The sequence below is a fragment of the Nesoenas mayeri genome (assembly GCF_963082525.1).
Source record: "Nesoenas mayeri genome assembly, chromosome: 1".
In the NCBI taxonomy this organism is placed as follows: Eukaryota; Metazoa; Chordata; class Aves; order Columbiformes; family Columbidae; genus Nesoenas; species Nesoenas mayeri.
Genome location: NC_137541.1, coordinates 29,278,377 through 29,300,567, shown reverse-complemented (window position 1 = coordinate 29,300,567; position 22,191 = coordinate 29,278,377). Strand labels below are relative to the sequence as shown.

General features: G+C 37.3%; 1 protein-coding gene across 2 annotated transcripts in view; it reads right to left on the bottom strand.

The window, feature by feature from the left end:
* Nucleotides 1-22,191, bottom strand: part of DOCK4 (dedicator of cytokinesis 4) — a gene marked incomplete at both ends in the record, with an annotated part of 231,610 nt that overhangs the window by 96,122 nt on the left and 113,297 nt on the right. For both annotated transcript variants that reach the window (XM_080361118.1, XM_080361119.1), the window contains 2 exons: nt 8,099-8,224; nt 21,846-21,934. In XM_080361118.1, the coding sequence (XP_080217244.1) occupies nt 8,099-8,224; nt 21,846-21,934 (215 nt within the window). The remainder of the gene's footprint in view (nt 1-8,098; nt 8,225-21,845; nt 21,935-22,191) is intronic.

Genomic DNA, 22,191 nt, shown 5'->3' with positions numbered 1-22,191 from the left:
GGATGTGGCACAGACAAAACAGTGTTATCCAGGATGTAGGATGGTAGGATCTCAAAAAAACCACACAGAAGGTGATTTTAACTTGAGGAGAGAGATAGGGACCCTTAGTCTGCCTTGCTTCTTATCCTTGGAGTCAATCCATGCCATCTGCCTTTTAGCAGCTGGAATGGCCTACGATGTTACTATCCATGCTGATACACTGACAACAATAAGCAAAACTGGAAGATAAAATACAAGGGCAGGAAATCTTCCAGTCCTTTCGTAGTCCAGTGAACTTGGAACAGGGACAGCTAAAATTAAGGTAAGTAAAAGTAACAGAAACACAGGGAATAACACAGAAGAGCTCAATTCAGAAGTGGGTGGCCCTATGTCTAGGTGATAACACCACTGACCAGGAGTATATAGCCTAAGTTTCACCAAGTTATACTACAAGCTGATCATATTTGTGGTAGTCACAACCTGCAGGTTGTAAATACTTGAACTATCAAAATACATGTGATTATTAATATATACACTGCGGGGAAGGAAGGGGAGAAGAGATTAAGTTCTCAAGTATTACAGCAATACTGAACTCTTGCTAATGCCTTTTTGGCAGTTAAGCTTTGATGATTTCATAGAATAATTGAATAATTTGGTTTAGAGGGGTCTTTTAAAGGTCATCTAGTCCAACCACCCTGCAATAAGCAGAGGCATCTTCAACTAGATCAGGTTGTTCAGTTTGGCCTGGAAAGTTTCCAGGGATGGGGCATCTACCACCTCTCTGGGCAACATATTCCAATGTTTTACCATCCTCATCGTAAAAAATTTCTTCATTATATCCAGTCTAAATCTCCTCTCGTTTAGTTTAAAACAATTATCCCTTGTCCTTCCACTACAGGCCCTAATGAAAACTGTATCTCCATCTTTCTTATAAGCCCCCTTTAAGGACTGAATGGCTATAATAAGGTCTCCCCAGAGCCTTCTGCCAGCTGAACAACCTCAACTTCCTCAGTCTGCACTCACAGGAGAGGTGTTCCACCCCTCTGTTTATTTTTGTGGCTTTCTGTGCCCCTCTCCAACAGGTCCATGTTGTTCCTGTACTGAGGGCTCCAGAGCTGGATGCAGTACTGCAGGTGGGTTCTCACCAGAGCAGAGGGGCAGAATCACCTCCCTTGACCTCCTGACCATGCTTTTTTTTATGCAGTCCAAGACAGGATTGGCCTTCTGGGCTGCAAGTGCACATGGCCAGCTTATGTCCAATCTTTCATCCACCAGTAAACCCAGCTCCCTTTCCACAGGGCTGCTGGTAATCCCTTCATCTCCCATCCTTCTCTCTAAATTACGGATATATGGTTTTGATGGATAGATTGTTCAGTGGATAAGGAGTTGGTTGAATGGTCACAGCCTCAGGGTAGTGGTCAACAGCTCCATGTCTGTGGTTGGATAGAGTTGAGTGATGATGAGTGGTGTCTCTCAGGAATCTGTACTGGGACAATTACTGTTCAGTATCTTCATCAGTAACATACACAGTGGGATTAAGTGCACTCTCAGCAGATTTGCAGATGATGCCAAGCTGAGTGGTACAATCAACAAGCCTGAGGGATGGGATGCCATTCAGAGGGACCTTGACAGGCTTGAGAGGTGGGCCCCTGTGAACCTCATGCAAGTTCAACTAGACCAAGTGAAAGGTCCTGCACAGGGGTCAGGGCAATCCAAGCACAAATTCAGGCTGGGCAGAGAATGGACTGAGAGCAGCCCTGAGGAGAAGAACCTGAGAGTGTTGGTTGATGAGAAGCTCAACATGATCTGGCAATGTGTGCTTGCAACCCAGAAATCCAACCATATCCTGGGCTGCATCAAAAGAAGCTTGACTGGTAGGCTGAGGGAGGTGATTCTCCCTCTATACTGCACTCTCGTGAGACCCCAAGCTGGAGTACTGCATCCAGCTCTGGTGCCCCCAACATAAGGAGGACGTGGCTATTTCAGATAGAGGCCAGAGGAGAGCCATAAAGATGCTCAGAGGGCTGGAGCACCTCTCCCGTGAAGAAAGGCTGAGAGACCTGGGGTTGTTCAGCCTGAAGAAGAGAAGGTTCTGGGGAAACCTCATAGAATCCTTCCAGTACCTATAAGGGCCCTACAAGAAAGCCGGAGAGGGATTTTTTTACATTTTAGATTTCTCTATGTTCAGGTTCCTCAGGCGATCTCAAACCTGATCTTTTCTTTCAGTGGGAGGGACTCTGCTCCTCCATTCCTTGCCTTGAGTTCCATTCACTCAAGAGATGTGGGAAGAGAGCTTACCAGTGAAGACTCAGGCAAAAATGTTGTTGAGTACCTCAGTCTTCTTGTCCATTATTACCAGTTTGCCAGTCATGTTCATCAGGGGGATACGTTTTCTTTGACCTTCCTTTTCTGGCTGACATACCTGTAGAAGATTTTCTTACTATTCTTTGCATCCCTTGCCAAGTTCAGCTCCAGCTGTACCTTGGCCTTCTTGAACCCATCTGTACACAACTAGGCAGTGTCCCTTTACTCTTCCCAGGATACCTGTCCCTGCTTCCATTGCTCTGTGACTTTTTTTTCCTCTTCCTTTTAACAATGAGATATAAAGTAAGTTGCTTTGAACAAGCGAAGAATAAAAGATGTATGAGCCTTTTTAAAAGAGAACATTGGCCTGTTGATTTTGTATAGCTACAAAATAAAGATAATATTTTCAACAATTTTGAGACACTATTCATTTTTACAGAGTTAAAGCATACACTTGCTAGTTTGCTAGTGCTCCTTACCTGGTTTATTGAAGAAAAACTTCCAAGTCGTAACTATCCTTGTATACACTTCCCATGCATCACTGCTACTTATTCTACGCGCAAAAGAAAGCTCAGTACTATAAATTGCAGAAGACTTTTCCCTGTTCTCCACTTCCAGATGCTTTAAATTGAGGGAAGTCTAATTAAACTCTGGCTTTTCTTCCCTTTCCATAATGCTCTTTTATTTTTTTTTCAGTTCCTAATGAACCAAGAAAATAAGACAGAGGAGGCAGGAAGGAGAAGGAAACAATAGAGAAGTTCCTTGTACTTGTCTAACCAAGTATGTAGTCATATGTTAGTATCTTTGTTTCCTCCAGTGACTTGCAGAAATGATAATTCCTTTGGTACACAGGATCAAAGCTTTAAAAAAGTATTAAAATAGGATTTGGAAAGTAGAGTATATTCCCTATAGATTACTACAGTTTAATGAAAGGTCAAAATTCAGGGTGTCTTTACTCTACAATATTGCTTGAACATATTTTGTGTAACTGATATATCCAAGCAATACTACTTTCAGAAATTAAAAATACATATTTCTGGATTCTTGGAAATCGGAACAGCAAACAAAGGCAGGTGTTAAATTTAGGCTGCTTTTATTCAATGCAGGATACAGAAGACCAGAAAAAAACTGATACCACTATTTGTGGGAGAAAAATTCTTAAGTGTGTCAGACATGTATTTATTTTCCTAGAATCAACGGCTCTTTACTAAGTCTAAGCTCACTGACATATACAGAAACTTAGCACAATGACAAGAACAGATTCCATAGTTTTCTTGACATTCTTGCCCTCCAGACTCTTATTCAAAGTTTTGGAAGCGGGAATATGCTTCTAGTCAAAATCACATCATTGAAAAATGCATGTTATAACAAGGATAGCATTTGGTGAGATCATTTGTATAAAAATACAAACATGCCAGTTCTAGTTAAAAGCTTCTGAAAACAGACAGTAAGAAAGACTGGAAAGGTGTGCTTGCACACTAAAAGAATAAAAGGCCTTGCAATAATGCATATGAAGGAGTAATGAGTATATTCAGTAGCTTTCTGACAGGATTCTGAGATTAACTGGACAGCTAAAGGACATCTAATGAAGTTAAAAGCTGACAAATGCAAAGCAATGCAGATGTGATGGTAAAAAAAAAAGTTATTTTTCCTAAATTAAGCATATGGAAGCTTAATGTATGAAACTTAAAAGCACTGCAACATCCTGGACAGTTCATTCTATCTGCTGAATGAGCAAAAATTATAAAAAAAAGACAGAATATTGAGAAACAAAACATAACTTTAATTGTTTGACAAATAAGTCGGAAAGTATGAAAATTCCACTACAGAAATTAATCCTGCAGCTTCATATAGAGTATTTAGCTATGTTATTAGTGAAATTATAGCACAGGATTAGAAGATGACCAAAAAATTCAAAGTGAAGGATTACAAGCCAAGAACTTTCCAGTCAGGGCTGACTAGCTCAGTTATAGATACCAGCATTATAGACCCTCTAAGTTCACATACAAGGAAAACAATGGCCAATGTAATATCATTGTACTGACTCACCAATCCTTTAATGTCTTCTAATATCATAAGAGTTTCATAATTTTGATGTACAGGAAGAAATATAAACTCTGATATTAACTCACAGCAAGTGGTGGTCATAAATGTCACCAGTTCAGATCATAAGCTGAAAAGGGTTGTCTATATCTAATTGATATCCAGCTATGAAAATCTGGTGAGGTGTCAGCCAACAGGTAGGTTGTTCATATGCTGCAGTACACTTTATGGACTACAACGTTTGGAGGTGAGCTGCTGTCCTCTATAAGATACAGAGACTTCCAAAATCGTATCTGTAGCTGTTTTAAGTAAGAATTATCTTTTATACTCTAGACATGCTGCATAGAGTAAGTTTGTAGGTAAAGTCCCAGGAAGTAACGGCTGAACCTAACTGAACTGCTTAGTAAAAAAAAGATTCTACAGAAAGGCATGAGATTACTTTATGTGCTAATGTCTCACGCTGAATGGATTCTGGCTTTGATGGTACCAAGGAGCCAAGACAACTACTACCAGTAATAGACTTAGTGCTATTAAGAACAACATAGCTTAAATAAAGAGAACCGGATGCAGTTCTGGTCTGATAAGAACAAGAAAGGAAGATGTGCAACTACATGGATGCTTACCATATGATAGGTAAGAGTCTGTTTACAACTGGCAGCCCTAGTGGGGAGCTACAGCTCCTCCAGTAAGTCCTCATTTAGGCAAACAGCTGTGCTAGAGTTTATTCCAATTCTTAAAACACCAGACAAAATACACTAACGATAAGGTTTCTTTGTGGAATTAGATATCTTCCACAAAAATGCAGAGAAATAGGTAGATACATACGTGCTAGAACACATGAGCATACGCAGCACTAAAGTCCTGCACTGATACAGATGCTGTAAGTTAAATTTGGAAAAGGACTCCATAAGAGTGCACTCAAAACCAGCAAAAAACTGGTAAAAGTATGTATAGAAAAATATAGAAGGCTTTTCACATTCTATCACCTATTATGTACATTAATCTAACTTAAAGTACTGCTTAAGTAGTATATTTGTAAATATTACATGCTAAATTTCATACACTACGTAGTGATGTGGTTGTTTGTCCTTTCAGGAAATGGTGAACAGAAAAATGCAGGGTGTAAGCAGAGTTGCCCTTCGATGTTACACAAAGTTTTCTGAGAGTACAGTGGCTTGTATATCCACAGACTGCCACACTGGGATGCTGGAAAGGAGCTTACTAGTGGTTGCATAGAGTCTGCCCTTAAATCCCAGTTAAATCTAGAAAATGCATGTTGATTAGACTCACAAGGTGACACTTTCACTGCCTTTCCTTTTACTGTCAGCTAGAATAAAGTGAGTTACTTATTTCACAGCCTTTTTGAATAATACGTGCTTTTTTTTTTCCTGGCCATCTACTTCATTTCCTAAAACACTTGGAGTTCTTCATTAAAAAATTCCACAGGTCCTGGAAAGAGCATTTTGTGGCTTCACCCTGTCAGGCTTCAGTGACATAAAAAGTATTGCTCTATAAAAACATGCACGATTATTGTCAACAACATTTTGGTTTGGCATGTATGCTGATCTTAGTTACTTTTAACAGCAAAACCTCAGAACAGAAAAGGACTGATATAATGAAAAATGGAGGTAAGCGTGAGTTTAAATACACCAGAATAGGAGAGGGACTTAAAATATGGCATTTATAGAAGAGACACTGTAGTTTAGCAGCATGAAGTATTTCTTATTGAATAATTCAAGAGAATCTGGTTCAGAACCCTAACCTAAGTGCTAATTAGCCACAGCAACACTTTTACATTCAACAAAAATATAAAATGTCTAATTAATGGCCATTTCCAGTGGCAAAAGATGAAGTTCTCTAATTTATCTCTGAAAAAAAAAAGACTCTAGAAGAGAAATAAAATGAAATGGGAGCTTTAAAAGAAAAAAAGTATTTCAAAGGCTAGGTTCCTGCAGGCATTTCAGTGCCTGGGGCATACTGCTCTGCTTAGCCTTTGGAACTCATCATTGGAAGAGTGGGATGGTTATTTCTCTAGAGGAGAAATCTCTGCTATGACAGTAAACACAGAATAAAAGTTGGACGTTTTCTGAGGTATGTATACGTTTGGACTGAGAAAGCAGCACACCAGAACCCATATATTACTTTAAAAAAATAAAAAGAGACAAACTGAGCCTGTGCAATTCTTTGAAACTCAGTTGAAAAGCTCCTCCAGCAGCTGATTGCACAGTACTATTCTATAACATCTTTTTTACCGTTTATCACATCATGTTATTTCACAACTGGAAAGCAAGTGGATACGAGAGCTATTTATAGAACTTAAAAAATTTGATAACACAGAGCAGAAGGTCACTAAGTCACAGATAAATGAAAAAAGCTTTCTTAATATGAGTTAGTGTGCTGAGTAAAACTGCTTCCACTGTTATCAACCGTATTATCTATAATACAATACTCATTTGATCCAAGTTACAAATCCAACAGTAACATAATAAATAAACCCTAGATTTCCATTGAATGCTTCCACTGAACATAGATATATAATCTACCTTTAAATTAAATGGTACCCAACTCATGCATTTTATTTTTCTAAATCTTGCAGTGATAACAGCAGAGTATTTTCACCATAATACTAAAACTGTTCTATTAATTTATGTTCTTTGCATGTTTTAAGTGATTAATAGTACTAATCAAGAACGCAGAAGGGCAGATGTTTAATTGGCAGTAAGAATACAAGAGTGAATTCTCAGTTGTGAAGTTTCAGGCAGAAGTTCAAGAGAAATACATGCCCATAGCTAAAGCTGAGTCTCATTTCTGAGTTTTAAATGCCTATTTAAGACCTCCTTGATCAGTGAAGTATTGAGGCTTATTTATTCTTGCCTCGGAACCTTGGTTTACATCTGATTTAGGTACACAGGAATGCAAAGACAGATCTTTATAAGAAGGTAGTCTCTGTTAAAAATCTGCAAGTCATGAGGATGATTTGCATCTGAGAGAGTCGAGGCATTGTGCGTGGACTCAGCTGAAACCAAGATATGAGCTCAGCCCTGCAACATTTCTCAGCAACAACACACCACCATTATCATGCCAAACTAGTCTGCCTGCAAGTATCCCTTAAAGAGACATTTGCCTTATAATTTCAAGCATCCCATTAGACTTTTTAAAAATTTCCTTTCAGGAACAGAACCATAGCTATTGCTGAGATGACCTTTCTGTATTTGTTTCTCCCCGTGCACACTGACACAAACTTTCTACCTTCATTAGGATCTGTATCTGCATAATTTGTCATACAGTATAAGAAAAATAAAGCCCCTTACATCCCTATTATTACCCATTTCCAGTATTTGAGACACAAGCCTTGTGAAACCAGAAGCTGTACAGAGTCAGTGAATTTCTGTGAATCCTTATTTAGAAAGCTACCAGCTCCTAAATCCATAATTTTCTGCTGGCTATCCCTTTCTCTGCATAGAGCTCAACAGTCTTGTGTTCAGTCATCTTCCCTTCTATAAAATGGGCTTCCATCTCTCAAAAAAAGGCTGCTATGGCTTTATGCCCTTTTGACACTGATATAGTAACTGTACAATGTGTAATGCAATGGGGCCACTGGGACACAGTTTCCTTCTACCTGGAAAAAAAAAAAACCCTAACATAAAAGTCTCTGGAAAAGTTTAAGAAGTTTTAGAATACAGTATTTATTTGGAAAGCAGCTAAAAACTAAGTAATTTCTCATTAGTTCTTTCTTCTGCTGCTTATTGGGGGATTTTTATTTTAAACTTACCAGGCATGATGATATTGGAAAAACCTAGTTTCCTCGTTATGGATACTCCATGGGTAAACATGGATGTATATTCTCTCCTAATTTGTTCTATGTCTCCATGAAGTAACTGAAGAGAAACTGCCAAACCTGAGAACGAAGAGAAAAACAAGAAAAAAATAAGACATTCAAACAGATTATAGTCCTCACTACTTCTTAAAAACTGTATATACTTGCAAGTATATATGCATTCCTGAGAACTCAGAAAATTCAGAGGAAGTTTAATAATATCGAACCAGCTATTGAGGAAGGTACCAACATCCAGAAATCAATAAGGACTTGAAAACAACTACCCATGAAAAAGCATTAGCAAATTATTACTGATGTGCAGCTGAACTACGATGACATGTCGGACCAAAATTATCTCAATAGAGATGGATTCAGGACTTAATTGGGAAAAAAATTAGAAAAATGTTAATTTAGAGAAACATCAATCAATAATATTTTCTACTAGTTCAATTTTTCACTCACTTCAACACTATTCTGCCTTCATTGGTTTGCAAAAAAATAAGCAAAAACAATGGTTCCTATCTATGGTAGAAACATGTACATCTCATTATAATGTAACACTTAACAAAGTTATACAATTTATTAATCCAAAATCTGAAGAAACACACACTAATAAACCAACATAGCATAATCAATATTTTAACTTACGCACAGTAATTTCCTTAATGACTGAAATTTCCATTTTTTTCAATATTCATCAGATTTAATCAATCATGCTCTTTCCTATGTTCGATAGAAGACACGCAAAATGGAAAGGTGGCAATATAATAATTTTCCAATATTTATTTCTCTAGAACCAAGGAAGAATAACTTCATCTACTACATCTGCAGTATAAAAATAAACTGCAAAGAGTATACTTCATTACAACTGACATTAAAAAAAACAGCGGGCATGCCTTCTGGTTATATCATATATAATCACAGAGGCAAGTGTCAAGATGATACGGCTTGTAAAGATTAATCTTCCCTGACCTTCAACATTACTACAGCTTATCACACGTCAAAGTACAGATCAAGGAGAAGATAAGAGCAAACTCTTCATATGTACCGAACAGTTGGAGATAAACAGACAACTCAGAAGAGTCACAATTAACTTCAGATTAAGCTTAAGTAAATAACATGTACACACAGACTGAACAAGGTCATCAGTCCTTTGGGCTTTGGAAGAAATTTCCCCTACAACCATGTTACTATTTAAGTGAATAAATTTACTTGAAGTTTGACAGTTCTTAAATCAGAGCTTGAAAAACCTGTACTAAGTGCTGCCAGTTCAGGCGACTGCACTAAAGAGATCAGAGATCTAATTAGCATGACAACTTCTATCTTTCTTCTCTTACCTACACTTACATTTTATTGTTTTGGCAACTCCAGAGAATGTGATACTCTGACCAGACTTCCATTCTCTTATGAAAAACAGCTCACGTACACATCTCCAACTGATTACATCAACAAATCTGGTAAGGAAAAGCATTCAGTGAAGTCTATTCTGATTTTAAGGATTGTATTTATGCCACGGATATCAATTACTTTGGTAATGGGAATTTGTTCTGTGGTTACACAGTTAACAACCTTTAGGAAGTAGTGATAATTGTTACTGGTGTGGATGAGAAAAAGGGTAAGAAATCATACAGGTAAAATTCAGAGTGTTAGAGCAGGTGAAAACTTTTTCATTCCTGGATGGGAAAAGTTAGGCTGGGCATAGTTCACCTAAAAATATATTTAGCCCACCTCCAACCTTTTTTCTTTAATATTTTAAGAAATTGTTATACAGACATATGTATGGAATCCTAAAAAAACAGATCACATCAACCACAACAGTGTTAATCAGATATTGTAAACTGCCTGGTGTTGAGTAAAGTTATTGTGTTTTCCAGACAATAAGTTGAAGACCTCAGATCAAACCAGTACTACAGTTTCATTTGAGCAAAAATTTCACAGATTTCCTTGAAGAATTTTGTTTAGCTCAAAAATGAGATAAATGTAAAAAAATCTCATTAATAGCAAAATAGTTTTAAAGTGAGAAATGAGTTGCCTGCCAAGGATTTGAAGCACTTGGTCATGCAAGGCAAGAAAGGTATTAGAGCTCTCTTTTTCCCAGCATTCTTTTCTAGAAAAAGAAGCGTTATCATTTTGTATCCAAAAGCATCAAGAAACTCTGTCAGTCAACACACTTGAAACATGGTTTAGTCATTTTACTTATAGTATAAACACATTTTCGGAATATAAATAGTATGCATCACCCATCTCCTCAGAATAATGAAGAACATTAGACTAAAACCAGCACAGTTACTTAAAAATGCTAAAAGGTTAAACAGTCTACTACAAGATAAAAGAGCAACACTAAATCAGAATGGAAACAGAGCAAAGATGTCCAGGGAAGGCCATCTGAAGACTCTCCAAAACCCAAGGTTTCAGGTTAACAATCTTGCCACTGAAGATCCAGCTTCCAAATGACAAGGGAATTGCCAAGAAGGGAAGCAGAAGATCTTATAAATCTGGTAAAAATGCTGAAGTTAGGAATGCAATGACTTTATAAAATCAATGAAAAGAAGGTGATGCCAAATTAAGTTTGACTGCTCTCTCAAAGCTCCACTACTTTTGCAATTACTGTTACTGAGGTGTGATACCTGAGTTACAAGATAGGCTGCTTGAATTCCCACTCGTGTTACATTCAAGACCTTGTGATGGGCAAAAGGAACACACTGTATATGAAAAGCCAGAAACTTATTTTTAGTCCTAATGAAAGTTGTAACAGTGTAATCAAAGACTTAGGCCATTTACAATGCTATTAACATACGCCAAACAAAATACTGTTAAAATGACATATATACACACACAATCTTTCTAGTACCTATCACTTGCTCACTCTTTCACTGACCTCCTGGGGTCTTAAGGTCAATGGTTTCAACCCGGGAAGGTGGTGTGGGGTGAGCAAGTTCTCAGCATCCCAAGTCCTTTGCGATAAGGAGCAATGTTGCCAGTTTCTTCCTCCTCTCTCTCTAAGCTCCCCTTGGAGTAATTTTTATGTTTGTCTATGTGTTGAACACTTTGTTATTTCTTCACTGGTCTGCAAGTCTGCATTACATCTTAATCCATCATATATAATGTGTTTTATATTTGCCACGTGTCTGTTCTTTGTTTCCCCTAAACTGGTTTTATTCTGTTCTCAAGGTCACACTATGTAATGACCAGTAACTGGCCACTGGTGAGCTGTTCATAGGTCTGGTGACTCCAGCATCCAGTACTTTGAACATCTCAGTTATGGTCATATCTTTACTCTTCTATGTTCCATTTTAGTCTAGGGTTATATATACCTAACTCTACACAGAGTTACTACATGTTGTAACTACCTATCAAATACAAAACTTATATACCAAAGCGTGTTACAACTCACAATTGTATGAAGCTAAGCAGGAGCTAAAATGAAGTAGATATAATTTATTGTTTTGTCCTTAGACATATGATTTTATCAGTTAGAACAAATCTCCAGGCAGGATAAGACAAGTCCACCCAGGCAAAGCCAGATAGGTAGAGGACTGTGTTGTCAGCTAAACACAAAGCCTGTGGCCAGTTACAAGCCACAGCAATCCCACATTTATGGGTCTATAAAAATACAATAAACTTGCCAAAGAAACTAGGCATCCATCATGCCTGAGGAATCACACATTTCAAATAAAAGTCATGGGTTACTTGAAGAAGATGGAACATTTTACAAAGGACTAAATTTTGTATCCTTATAAATCAAGTTACATGACTATTGATAAGACTTAACATCACAGAGCAATTCAGATTTTCAGAAGGTTGCATATTCAGTTGAACAGGGACTTCCTCAGACACACTGCAAAACAAAGTGTAATGAAGAAGCAGCGACTAGTTGAGAGACATCACCTTCCTCACCAAAACATAACCAGAATTTTGCATACTATAATGGCCAGAAAGCCACTGAACTCAATTTACAAGTGATTAAAGCTATCTTTATGGAGAAGAAAGTAAGGGGCGGAGACGAAATGTTACTGGTCCAATTGTAGAAAGGAAGGTTTAATCGCCAGACAGTGAAGAGACAGGGTCAAGGTGGAACAGGCGTCCAAAGACTTTGGTCTGCAGCCAGTCTGGGAGCGATGGAGAAGACACTCAAATAAAAGCAACGCAAACAAAAGAATGCAGATGTTCTTTTTGTATAAGTAGATAAAAAGGTAATTCATTCACATTTCTCCTATGGAAACACGAATACCTTTCTCTGTAATAAAACAAATGTCCTTTAATTTAATTCCACTCTGATAATGTATTTCAACATCAGTTCTTTCTCATCTCATTTCATCCACTAGACAATAAAATGATCATCTGTGGGAAAAAAAACAAAGCTTTCCTGCTGGAACAGCTGTGCACAAACAAAGCAAAGATAACTGCAACATGCCACCATACACTGCATCTGACTGTGGCCGATATGATCATTACTCCATCTACGAGATCCAGAGTCTATCCAAAACTTCATAGCTATGAATTTTTCATTTCTAGAACATTAGAACAATGAAAATGATTATCCAGTCTCTGAAGGACTGGCACATTTTCTTTAATTAGGTACATAGTGTGGCTTTGTCCCCTCAGAAAACATTACAATTACCTCCCTAGTGGTAATTAAAACCTCTTGTGTTAGCCATTATTCTTTATTTACTCCAGTTTTTAAAGTATTACTACACAACTCTGCAGTACTGCAGACAGATCTCCTCTTATTTATTTTGCAAGCACATGACATTTCTCACAATTAAATTCTACCATAGGTCACTGCAGATTATTTTTTAACATTCAGATGAAAGAGAATACCGAAAAATGACAAGTTGCTGAGTCAGCATTTCACATTTTTGTTAGATCGGTCATTTTACCTTTAAACAGCTTTTATACTGCATTATTGATTCCTGCATTTAGTTATGACAAAAGACAACTAACTGTTCATTGCACTTACAGACTGCTTATTTGCATTTGAGCTTCTAGGGGGAGGGGAAAGCATTTACATTTAGCTTCTATCTCTTGGCAGCAGAGAATCCTAGATCATATTGAGAAGAAAATGCCTAGCAGCTGCTCAGGAAGATGACAGGAAAAAGAAAACCCAAAAATATAACTTGGACGGAATACTATTCAGCACTGTTTGTATTTTAAGAAAGGTAATAAAATAAGGCATCTGTCCAAATAAAGCTGCCTAAGGATGTTAAAGTGATCTGAAAGCATACAGGTGTTCCCATTTCTGGTAGTATTTTAAGTGGTCAAATTATCACTGCAAAGATAAAACCAGTAGGTTTCCACAATGTTATTGGCAAACAAATGATTTATTGATTTAATGAGATCTAGGGAAAATAATTGTATAAATCTTGTGCAATTTGGCCACAGCAAAATCTATGTTTTAAATCCCACAAACTACAGTCTGGAAACAGAGAGGAAAAAAAAGGAGAGGTAGATTCAATCCTCACTGGCCTTGTTAAAGACTTGATTGCGATTACTTTGAATTATCAAAGGAAACTACAAACTCTTTCTCTTCTCCTCAGCTTTAAGTTATGGTTTTTCAGCTCAGTAAAAATGCAAGAAAAACAGCCTTTGCAAAATTTTGATGATTTTCTTGGAGCTCATGAATTAAATGAGCTCTTGTACTTAAGGCTTTTGTCAGAACTGCCCTCAAGTGTGGAATGCTGGTTGGTTGGTTGGTTGTTTTTCTTCACGTGAAACATAAACATTTAAATGCAAACGACATTATATATCACAAGAAAACTGACTTGGAATTTCTTCACAGAGGAGGTGGTAGAGCTTCAAGTATTTCTTGACACAATCACCACACAATGAAGGTTAAAGGACCAGAAGGCCAAGTGACTATCTAGTCTAAACTCCTTATACAGACAACAGAGATATGAGCAATAATTTCTCCAGTTCTTACTTTAGTATGCCCACTGATGTCCTTTTTCTATTAACGATACTCACACGTCAATACCCATTTCTGTGCTACATTGTCACATTGTAAGGCGAATTATCTTGCTCCAAAACTTCTAAAATTAATTTTCTACAAACTGATTTATTATGTAGAATATTAGGCATTGCACAAAATACACGATTTTACAATTATAAGCATTTTATTTCTCTTCTAGTACAAATTACAGACAAAAGGTTCCAGGGAAACACCTGTTATTTTCTCCTTCATGAAGTGCATCTTTGCCATGTAAATAGCTTTCACATCATTGTTAGCTACTGGCACTCCAATTGTGTCTTATTTCAAATAAAGAAACAGTAAATGTTTAACTGGGACCTAAAGAGAGTGTTAAAAAAACCAAATCCCCACCACCAGAAAAGCCCAGGTAACATTCATAATGAATTTGTAAACATAACACTTAAAGGAGCTAAGATCATGCATATATATTCTATTATTTATCATTTGAAGGAGTTTTAAGAGTTTTTATTCTTTCGGTAGATAAAGTAAATGAAGAAATCTCACTGCTAAAACATAACCCAACTCTCAGATGGAAATATAAGCCAGCTATTCTCATTATGTAGCCTTAGTTCAGAATTTCTGTGTTTAAGTTGGATGCCATTTCAATCATATGCATAATTGAAGTACTGAGACAAACACCAAGTCATTAGTGTCTACTGGATACAAGATACCCTTGACAGTATGATGACAGCACATTTTTCATTCTTCTCTAGAAACAAGTCCTTTCGCAACACCCAAGTGCATAGTATGAATTTACCTTTATTAGAGCCCTTATGTCCAGCACAGTCTACAAATCACAGTCTATGTAGGACACCTACAGATAACTAGATCAAAAGTCTACCTTGAACTTGATTTTTGAAACCCCTATGGTAAAACCATAACTTTCACAGACAACAATACAAGCTTCAACTGCTGTAAAAATGTACAAAAATACATCTGACTGGTCTGTAAGTCTGCGACCTTTAAGGATTTTTTCATATGTCAAAGTGGTCATTAAGGGCCAGATGATCTTGAACAGCAATTTATGTTCAAAATTCTCTCCATATTTAATCTTTCAGCTTTAGTATTTGTTGATAACAAAAAGGAATGCCTTAATTCATTGTGTACTTAGTGAAGCACATATGAGCACTATTGTTATTTTGAAAGTATTTCAAATAGCAGCCTTCAGTGACATCTAATTCTTAAACACATCAAAATGGAATACACAATCTCCTTGTCACAAAACGTAACAAAGATTAAAACTGACAGGTTAATGAACTGTCACAGAACTAGAGTAATTAAACAAATGTACTTGCTGTTTAAATGTTAGTGATACGTAGACACAAAATGCATTTGAGATATCACTGACACATCTGTGAACCCTGCTCACAAGAAACACAGAATGGTTGGGGCTGGAAGAGACCTCTGGAGATCATCTAGTCCAACCCACCTGCTGAAGCAGGTTCACCCAGAACAGATCACACAGGAATGTGTCCAGGTGGGTTTTGAATGTCTCCAGAGAAGGAGACTCCACAACCTCTCTGGGCAGCCTGTTCCAGTGCTCTGGCACCCTCAAAGAAGTTTCTCCATTGCATTGCTTCTATAAAATAGGAGATACAAAAGCCAAAACAGGTTTTCCACCTGTTTTTTGTTTGTTTGTTTGTTTCTTGCTGTTTGATGGTAACCATAGAGAAAATATATTATTAGAGGGCCAAGAGGCTGTTGAATGCAGGTAAATAGGTCTAAGAAGTCACACCCAAAAACACACCCCAAAGCACACACCAGTGTTTCTATCCAAATGCCACCATTGCCATACTTGTCTCAGAACTTGCATCTTGTCAGATGAGCTCGTGCATTGGGTTGGTTTAACTCATCTTTCCCATCAGACTCTCATACAGCCACTGAGCCAGACTGAGATTTAGTACCAACTGACATGTACGCTGGGGAAAAAACCCCACATATAAGGTAACAATAGCTCCCTAAAACCACAGATGCTTGCTTTATGAAACTTGCTTTTGTCTGGTAAAATGAAAATGATAGCAGTGTCATGAAATCTGCCTTTGAATGAGCAACCTCACTGAACTTCAAAAAAAATTAGATTCCACTTTGAAGTGGATCCCTCTTTGAACTGGTGTTAGACCACATAACCTTCTGAGGATCCTTCTAACCTAACTTACTATATGATTTGATGAATAAGTTTCCCCCATAAGATGACAGTTTTTCCCTCCTTATGACGGGATTCTTGCCAAACATCTGTCAACAACATGGGCTTTGAATCCTCCATGCTTCAATCAGTGCATCATGCAGTTGCCCATTTATTGACCAGTCTACTTCTGTTTGGATGATCCTCTGTTTGCAGGTTTTTGCACAGGTACATGGAAACAAGTCTGAATTTATTACAGGCAGTAAACCATTCATTTGAAAAACCTATTAGTGCATTTTCATCTTTTAAAGAAACAAATTAACAGTTTGTGGCTGACGGACTTAAGACGATCTTTTAAAAATCAAACCACAGCCTGCATTTGTCTTAAAACCAGCCTCTCAATTCAGGTTTTGCCTCTACTATATTTAAAAAAACATGTTCCTGCCAACTACTAGATATAATATAGTAATTTCTTTTTTTTTTCTCTAAATGAGCTAAGCTGTATGCAAGAAGATGTTATTTACCCAGATTTTTCAAGAGCTGTATTTTGACCCCCTATGCAATAGCTAAAAAATTAACCCTGCCACCAAAAGGAAGAGATCATGGCCAAGCCAAGAGCAGCAAGAGAAATCCCACCATTTTGAATGTGTTTCCTCTAAAGCTTAAGGCCCACTCATCAATTAAAATTAATGTATAATTAACAGTGTTTCCAGTGGAGCTGCAAGGTAGGTTTGGCACTGCTACCACAGAATACACCACGTTGCATTCAGTAAACATGCAATTAGGTTACATCACTCTTGTCTAGTTCATCAGAGCATTCCAAAATAATGGCACAGTAAAGACCCTCCCACTACAGTCACTACTTTTGTGCAATCCACACAGGAGTCCAAAACTTGGATTTGGATCCAGGCTAAAACTAAGCTATCCAGTCTTTCTTCTGAAAGGAGGGCGAAGAAAGACAAAGTTGTAGTGCATTTTTCATTTTTTTAAATATGCTTTTAATGATATAACTCATTGGGGAGACTATTCACATGTAACATGAGATCAAGGTTTAAATCTCTCCTCTGTAGGATTTGCTAAGATGACATGAATACAGATCACACTTAGGAAAATCATGTGCTACTTGGCAGGCTTCAGAGGCACTTTCACTTTCCCTATGGTATAATGAATATTTTCTGATTGTATACGAAGTTGAATAGTTGCTGCAGGGAAGTCTGAGAAGCCAAGCGATTAGCATGCTCATCTGGGACACGTGAGACAGACTGAAAATCCTTTTGCAAATCAGAGTCTGAACCAAGACATTTTGTGTCTTTGAAGAATGTCTCAAACACTGTGGTATGTAATGTCTATGCTGAACCCAGTGAATATTTATATATTCCCTGAAATAGCAGGGCTATAAGAGTCACAGCAACCATCTCTAGCATTTTTTTCAGCCTAGCGCTCAGGAAGCAAAATCTAGCGCATCTGTATCCTGACAGTGCAAGTGTCCTGGGTGCACCCAACCACCCACCTCCTTCTCACCTTCAAGCAGTGGTGGAGATGAAAACTACCTGAGCTTTAGGTGCCCACAGAAAAATCTTGTGCCTAAGGAGGTACTCTGAAGATGCTGATGGCTTTGAAGTAGGGACTGCAGTAAGAACCATCACTGCTTAACTTGCTCACAGTCATAAGTGGGCAATTTTTGTGGACAAGAACCCTCTATCTTCAGTGCCCAAAGGACTGCTCCAAATACTAGACATAAAAGACTGTTGCAATTACTAGACATGCTTTACCTCTTTAAGTGCTGTATTAAAAATAACTACGTTTCAACTTTTAAATGCCTAAAGAACTGAAGGAAAAAAAAAAGGTCGTGTCATAGGCAGGGATATGAAGTTGCACATTATAAACCCATATTGAAAATTGGAAAAAAAAAAAAATCCATAACATTGCATAAGTATATACAATTGGAGTTGCATTCTCCATTTCTTATTTATTTTTGTATATAACCATGTTTAATGACAATCAGATTTGGCCTTACCCTCTTGCCCCTTGTCCTAAAATGCACGTCAAACCATTTTAAAAATCAACAAGTTCACTCATGGCACAGTAATTCTGTAGTCAAATGAAGCAGCTATTATATGATCGATAACAGTTTACAAGGCACTTTGTGCATTAGTGCCTGCTTTATTAAAGAGAAAAGCAGCCCACATCCAATACTATTTGTTTATTGTAAACCGAGAAAGGTCCAGAGTATAGTTTCACAGGCAGATCCAAAGAATAAGGTCTTCAACTATGACCCACACTGCAAACCCTACAAGGAGATTTTGGCATTTAGCAGAAGCCCAAGCTTTGACATGAAAGTGATGACTTTGGCTAGGTTTCACTATCTAAAATATACTATATGGGGATAAAGTATGATTTTACATGGTTTGAGATAAGCCAGTAACAGTTTCCTATATCAGTAGTATACATTTCACTAATCTTTGCTCCTGCAGATACAGAAGTAGAAATGTGTTATTTTCCTTGTAAGACTGATATAATGAGGTGTGATCTCTATGCAAGAATATTCATTTTTCCACAGGTTTTTGCATTTTAAAACAAAGTAACTAGCTTCTAATTCTAAGAAAAAACATAGGAAAAATAAAGCCAGCACCTCTCCAGATATTACTGCAATGTAGTTTGCTTAATAATTAGCTTGGGGGTATCAAACTCATTTTTACCGGGGGCCACATCAGCCTCACGGTTGCCTTCAAAGGGACAAATGTAATTTTAGGACTGTATAAATGTAACTGCTCCTACAGTCCTAAAATTACATTTGGCCCTTTGAAGGCAACCGTGAGGCTGATGTGGCCCCCAGTGAAAAAGAATTTAACAACTCTGATGTAGATCTAATAGTAGTCACTCTACAAATACTACAAATTCAACATAAGGAATAACAATGCTACTAAATGCAGCCAAGGCCTTTTTGGCCTTTGCATTAGCGGTTTGATTTCCTACACTGGGCTACCAGGTATCCAGTGAGCTGATACCTGACACCAGCTGCAAAGACTAAAGGTGAATGGGAATTTGATCCACTGCCTGCTACTCTAGTCTTTGTTTTGCTGGAAATTCATGCAGAATATACCTTTCAGTTCCCACTCTAGAAAACAATGGTAGATTATCTGTGAGACTGAGTCCTTCCATTCCTACATCCACTGAGAATAGGAAAGAGGATGAACACCCATCCCCTGCTCCTGTATGGGCTGTATTAACAAGTAAAAGTCATTTGCCTTTATTTGATCTCTTTTAGATATATACTGAGAATAAGATGCAAGAGGATTCTGTACTTAAAAAGTGTCATGAGTTGAAGCACTTTTTTGGGAGGGGGGGTTTGAATGCTATATACAAATGCTATAGTCTGGAAACATATGTTTTACATGTAAGATACTGAAAGTGCATTTTGAGTTCCTTTTTAGTTTTCTCCAGAAAACTTGAAGAGGTTTGGTTGGTTGGTTTGTTTAGTTTATTTTTGTTGTTGCTGTTGTTTGGTTGGTTTTGGTTTGGTTTTGTTTTCCTGAAGAATATTAGAGATTATCTGATAGACTATTTCATAAGTGGGAGATAATTTGTGGAAACTGAAGACTTTGTGTGAAAATCCTCTGAGCTGAAAGAAACTGTATAGGACAGAAAGTGAAGAGGGAACAAGCCTAAAGGATAGACAACAGTTGGAAGAATATTTGCTGTTACTTGTTTACTGTGTTTCCTTTTTTAACTCTTTCTAACATTATGTGAAAAGGGCAAGTACTATGTAAACCAAAAATTCAAGTTTTCCTACATTTGGCTCATACTTACAACAGATCTTAAGAGAGAAAAAAGACCCTTGTCCCTGTAATGCAAGATTTTCTCATTTTTTGACAACTATAAGGCGGCAGACAAGGCTAATAAGGCTTCAGAACCAGACATTCAATACTATTACAGAAAAAGACAGCAAAGGAAAAATAAAAACTAGTGTAACAACAATATTTTCCATGAGGTGTCAGCAGAAGTATCTAAACATATTTCTAAAGCCTTGCAAGTGGCTTTTCAAGCTGTTAAGCAATCAGGGAAGACCAAATTTCACATGTGCAATGTAAACAGCCTTTCATAGTTTATTTTTCAGCTGGTCAGTACTCAAAGTGGCATTACAGCTTGCTTTCTCCTTCCCTCTCCAGCCTCCACATGTGCTACCAGAATTCTGTGCTGCCCTTTTTTCTTCGCTTCCCTCCCCTGACAACAGTTCTCAAAATCTAACTGATCTTCAATTTCTGAGCTTTAGTTTCCAGCCCCTGTAACCTCAAAAAGAAAAGGTCACACATGTCTTTCATGTTGAATATTTGCATAATTAAGAGTATTCAAATTTATCACGTGTCTCCTAGGACAACTGGATATTTAACTGTGAACTCTTATTTCATGAGAATGAAATAGGGTAAGTGATGTATCACAGTGTAAGCAGGCATTGTGTGGACAGTCAGAATGATCAAAGGAATGTTGTTCTTCATTAATGTCTAACATATTTAAGAAGCCAAACATTATACTGACTCAGTAATGTGCTCTTGTATTTTCACAACATGATTTCTGTATCTATTGCCCAATAAGATGTATGACATTCTAAACCTTAAATATATGTATATATGTGGTCAACATTCTATATGTGAAAATAATAGGATTAGAACTGGCTATATTTATAACTTCATTCTTGATAAATAACAAGAGCTTTTATTTGCTTCCTGGTGATCCACTGAAGATTGTTTAACCTACATTTTCAACATAATCATCATGCTTGAAATCAAGTTAAAGAAGCATGAAGTCTACTACATGAAAGGGATTACAATTATAGTACAATCTGGAAAATGAGTTCATATGACATTTTTCTATAGATCTATTTCAACTAAACATTTCACAGGGACAAAACAATATCTGAATACAAGGACAATAGACTCAGAAGTTTCTATTTCAGATTTCATTTCAAGTTTGACTGTGTCCCTGGATGAGAGCATTCAGAAAAAGTTAACAAGTAGGTATTAAAAGACAAACAAAAAAGCAAATTCCACATCTCCTATGGGTCAAACCACGATCTCACAATAACAAAGGTCAGTTGTCTCCCATTTCTTAAGACTCACCCCTGAATTTGTTTTTACGGCAGTTACAGTGACATAAGGCTGACAATGGAGGACTATTGATAAGTTCTTAAATATCAACTCTGCCTCCTGCTCAGCTGGAACACAGAGCTACCAACAGGGATGCACAGCACCCTGGCAGCTCCCAGTTCATTTATTAACTGAAGTGTAATATACGATGTCAACGGCAAATTCTATATCCCTAATGAAAATGTGAAGCAGAAATGTCAGGCAACAGAGATCAATAATTTGATCAGCTCCAACATGAAAGCAGAAATCCACAGCAAATGGTAGCTCCTCAGCACAGACTAAAAGTTTGCATTACATAGTTCCTTGAAGAAAAGTCTGTGACTTTTTTTTTTCTTAAAAGTGCACATGAAAGCAAAATCTATGTGAAAAAATATTTTCATAGACATTAGTCCTTCTGAAATAGAACCACTTCATTTTCAAATTAAGAAAACACTAAGAACACAAAGAGAAATGTGACAACTTACTCACCTGCATTAGAGCCTGTCAAGTTGTAACGTGCATTCAGCTTTTTAATGATATTTTCATGGATCTGATACCAATCACTCTCTGTGTTGCACCTAGAAAAATGATAACTATCTTAACACTGAAACAAGAATGCAAGCTTTTCAGAGCAGCTTCATCGCATATCTCTAAACGAATCATCTTGTTCATGAAACTTATAACACACTAGAAGCTGGTAAAGCCCCATGAAACTGCCTGTCTCAATGGAAAGGCTGAGAGTGCTCTTACCACTTGAGAAAGGCATCATGGAAACACCTGCTTCACGTGCCAAGGGTGGGAGAAAGATATGAGCAATTATGCCCAGGAACTCAGC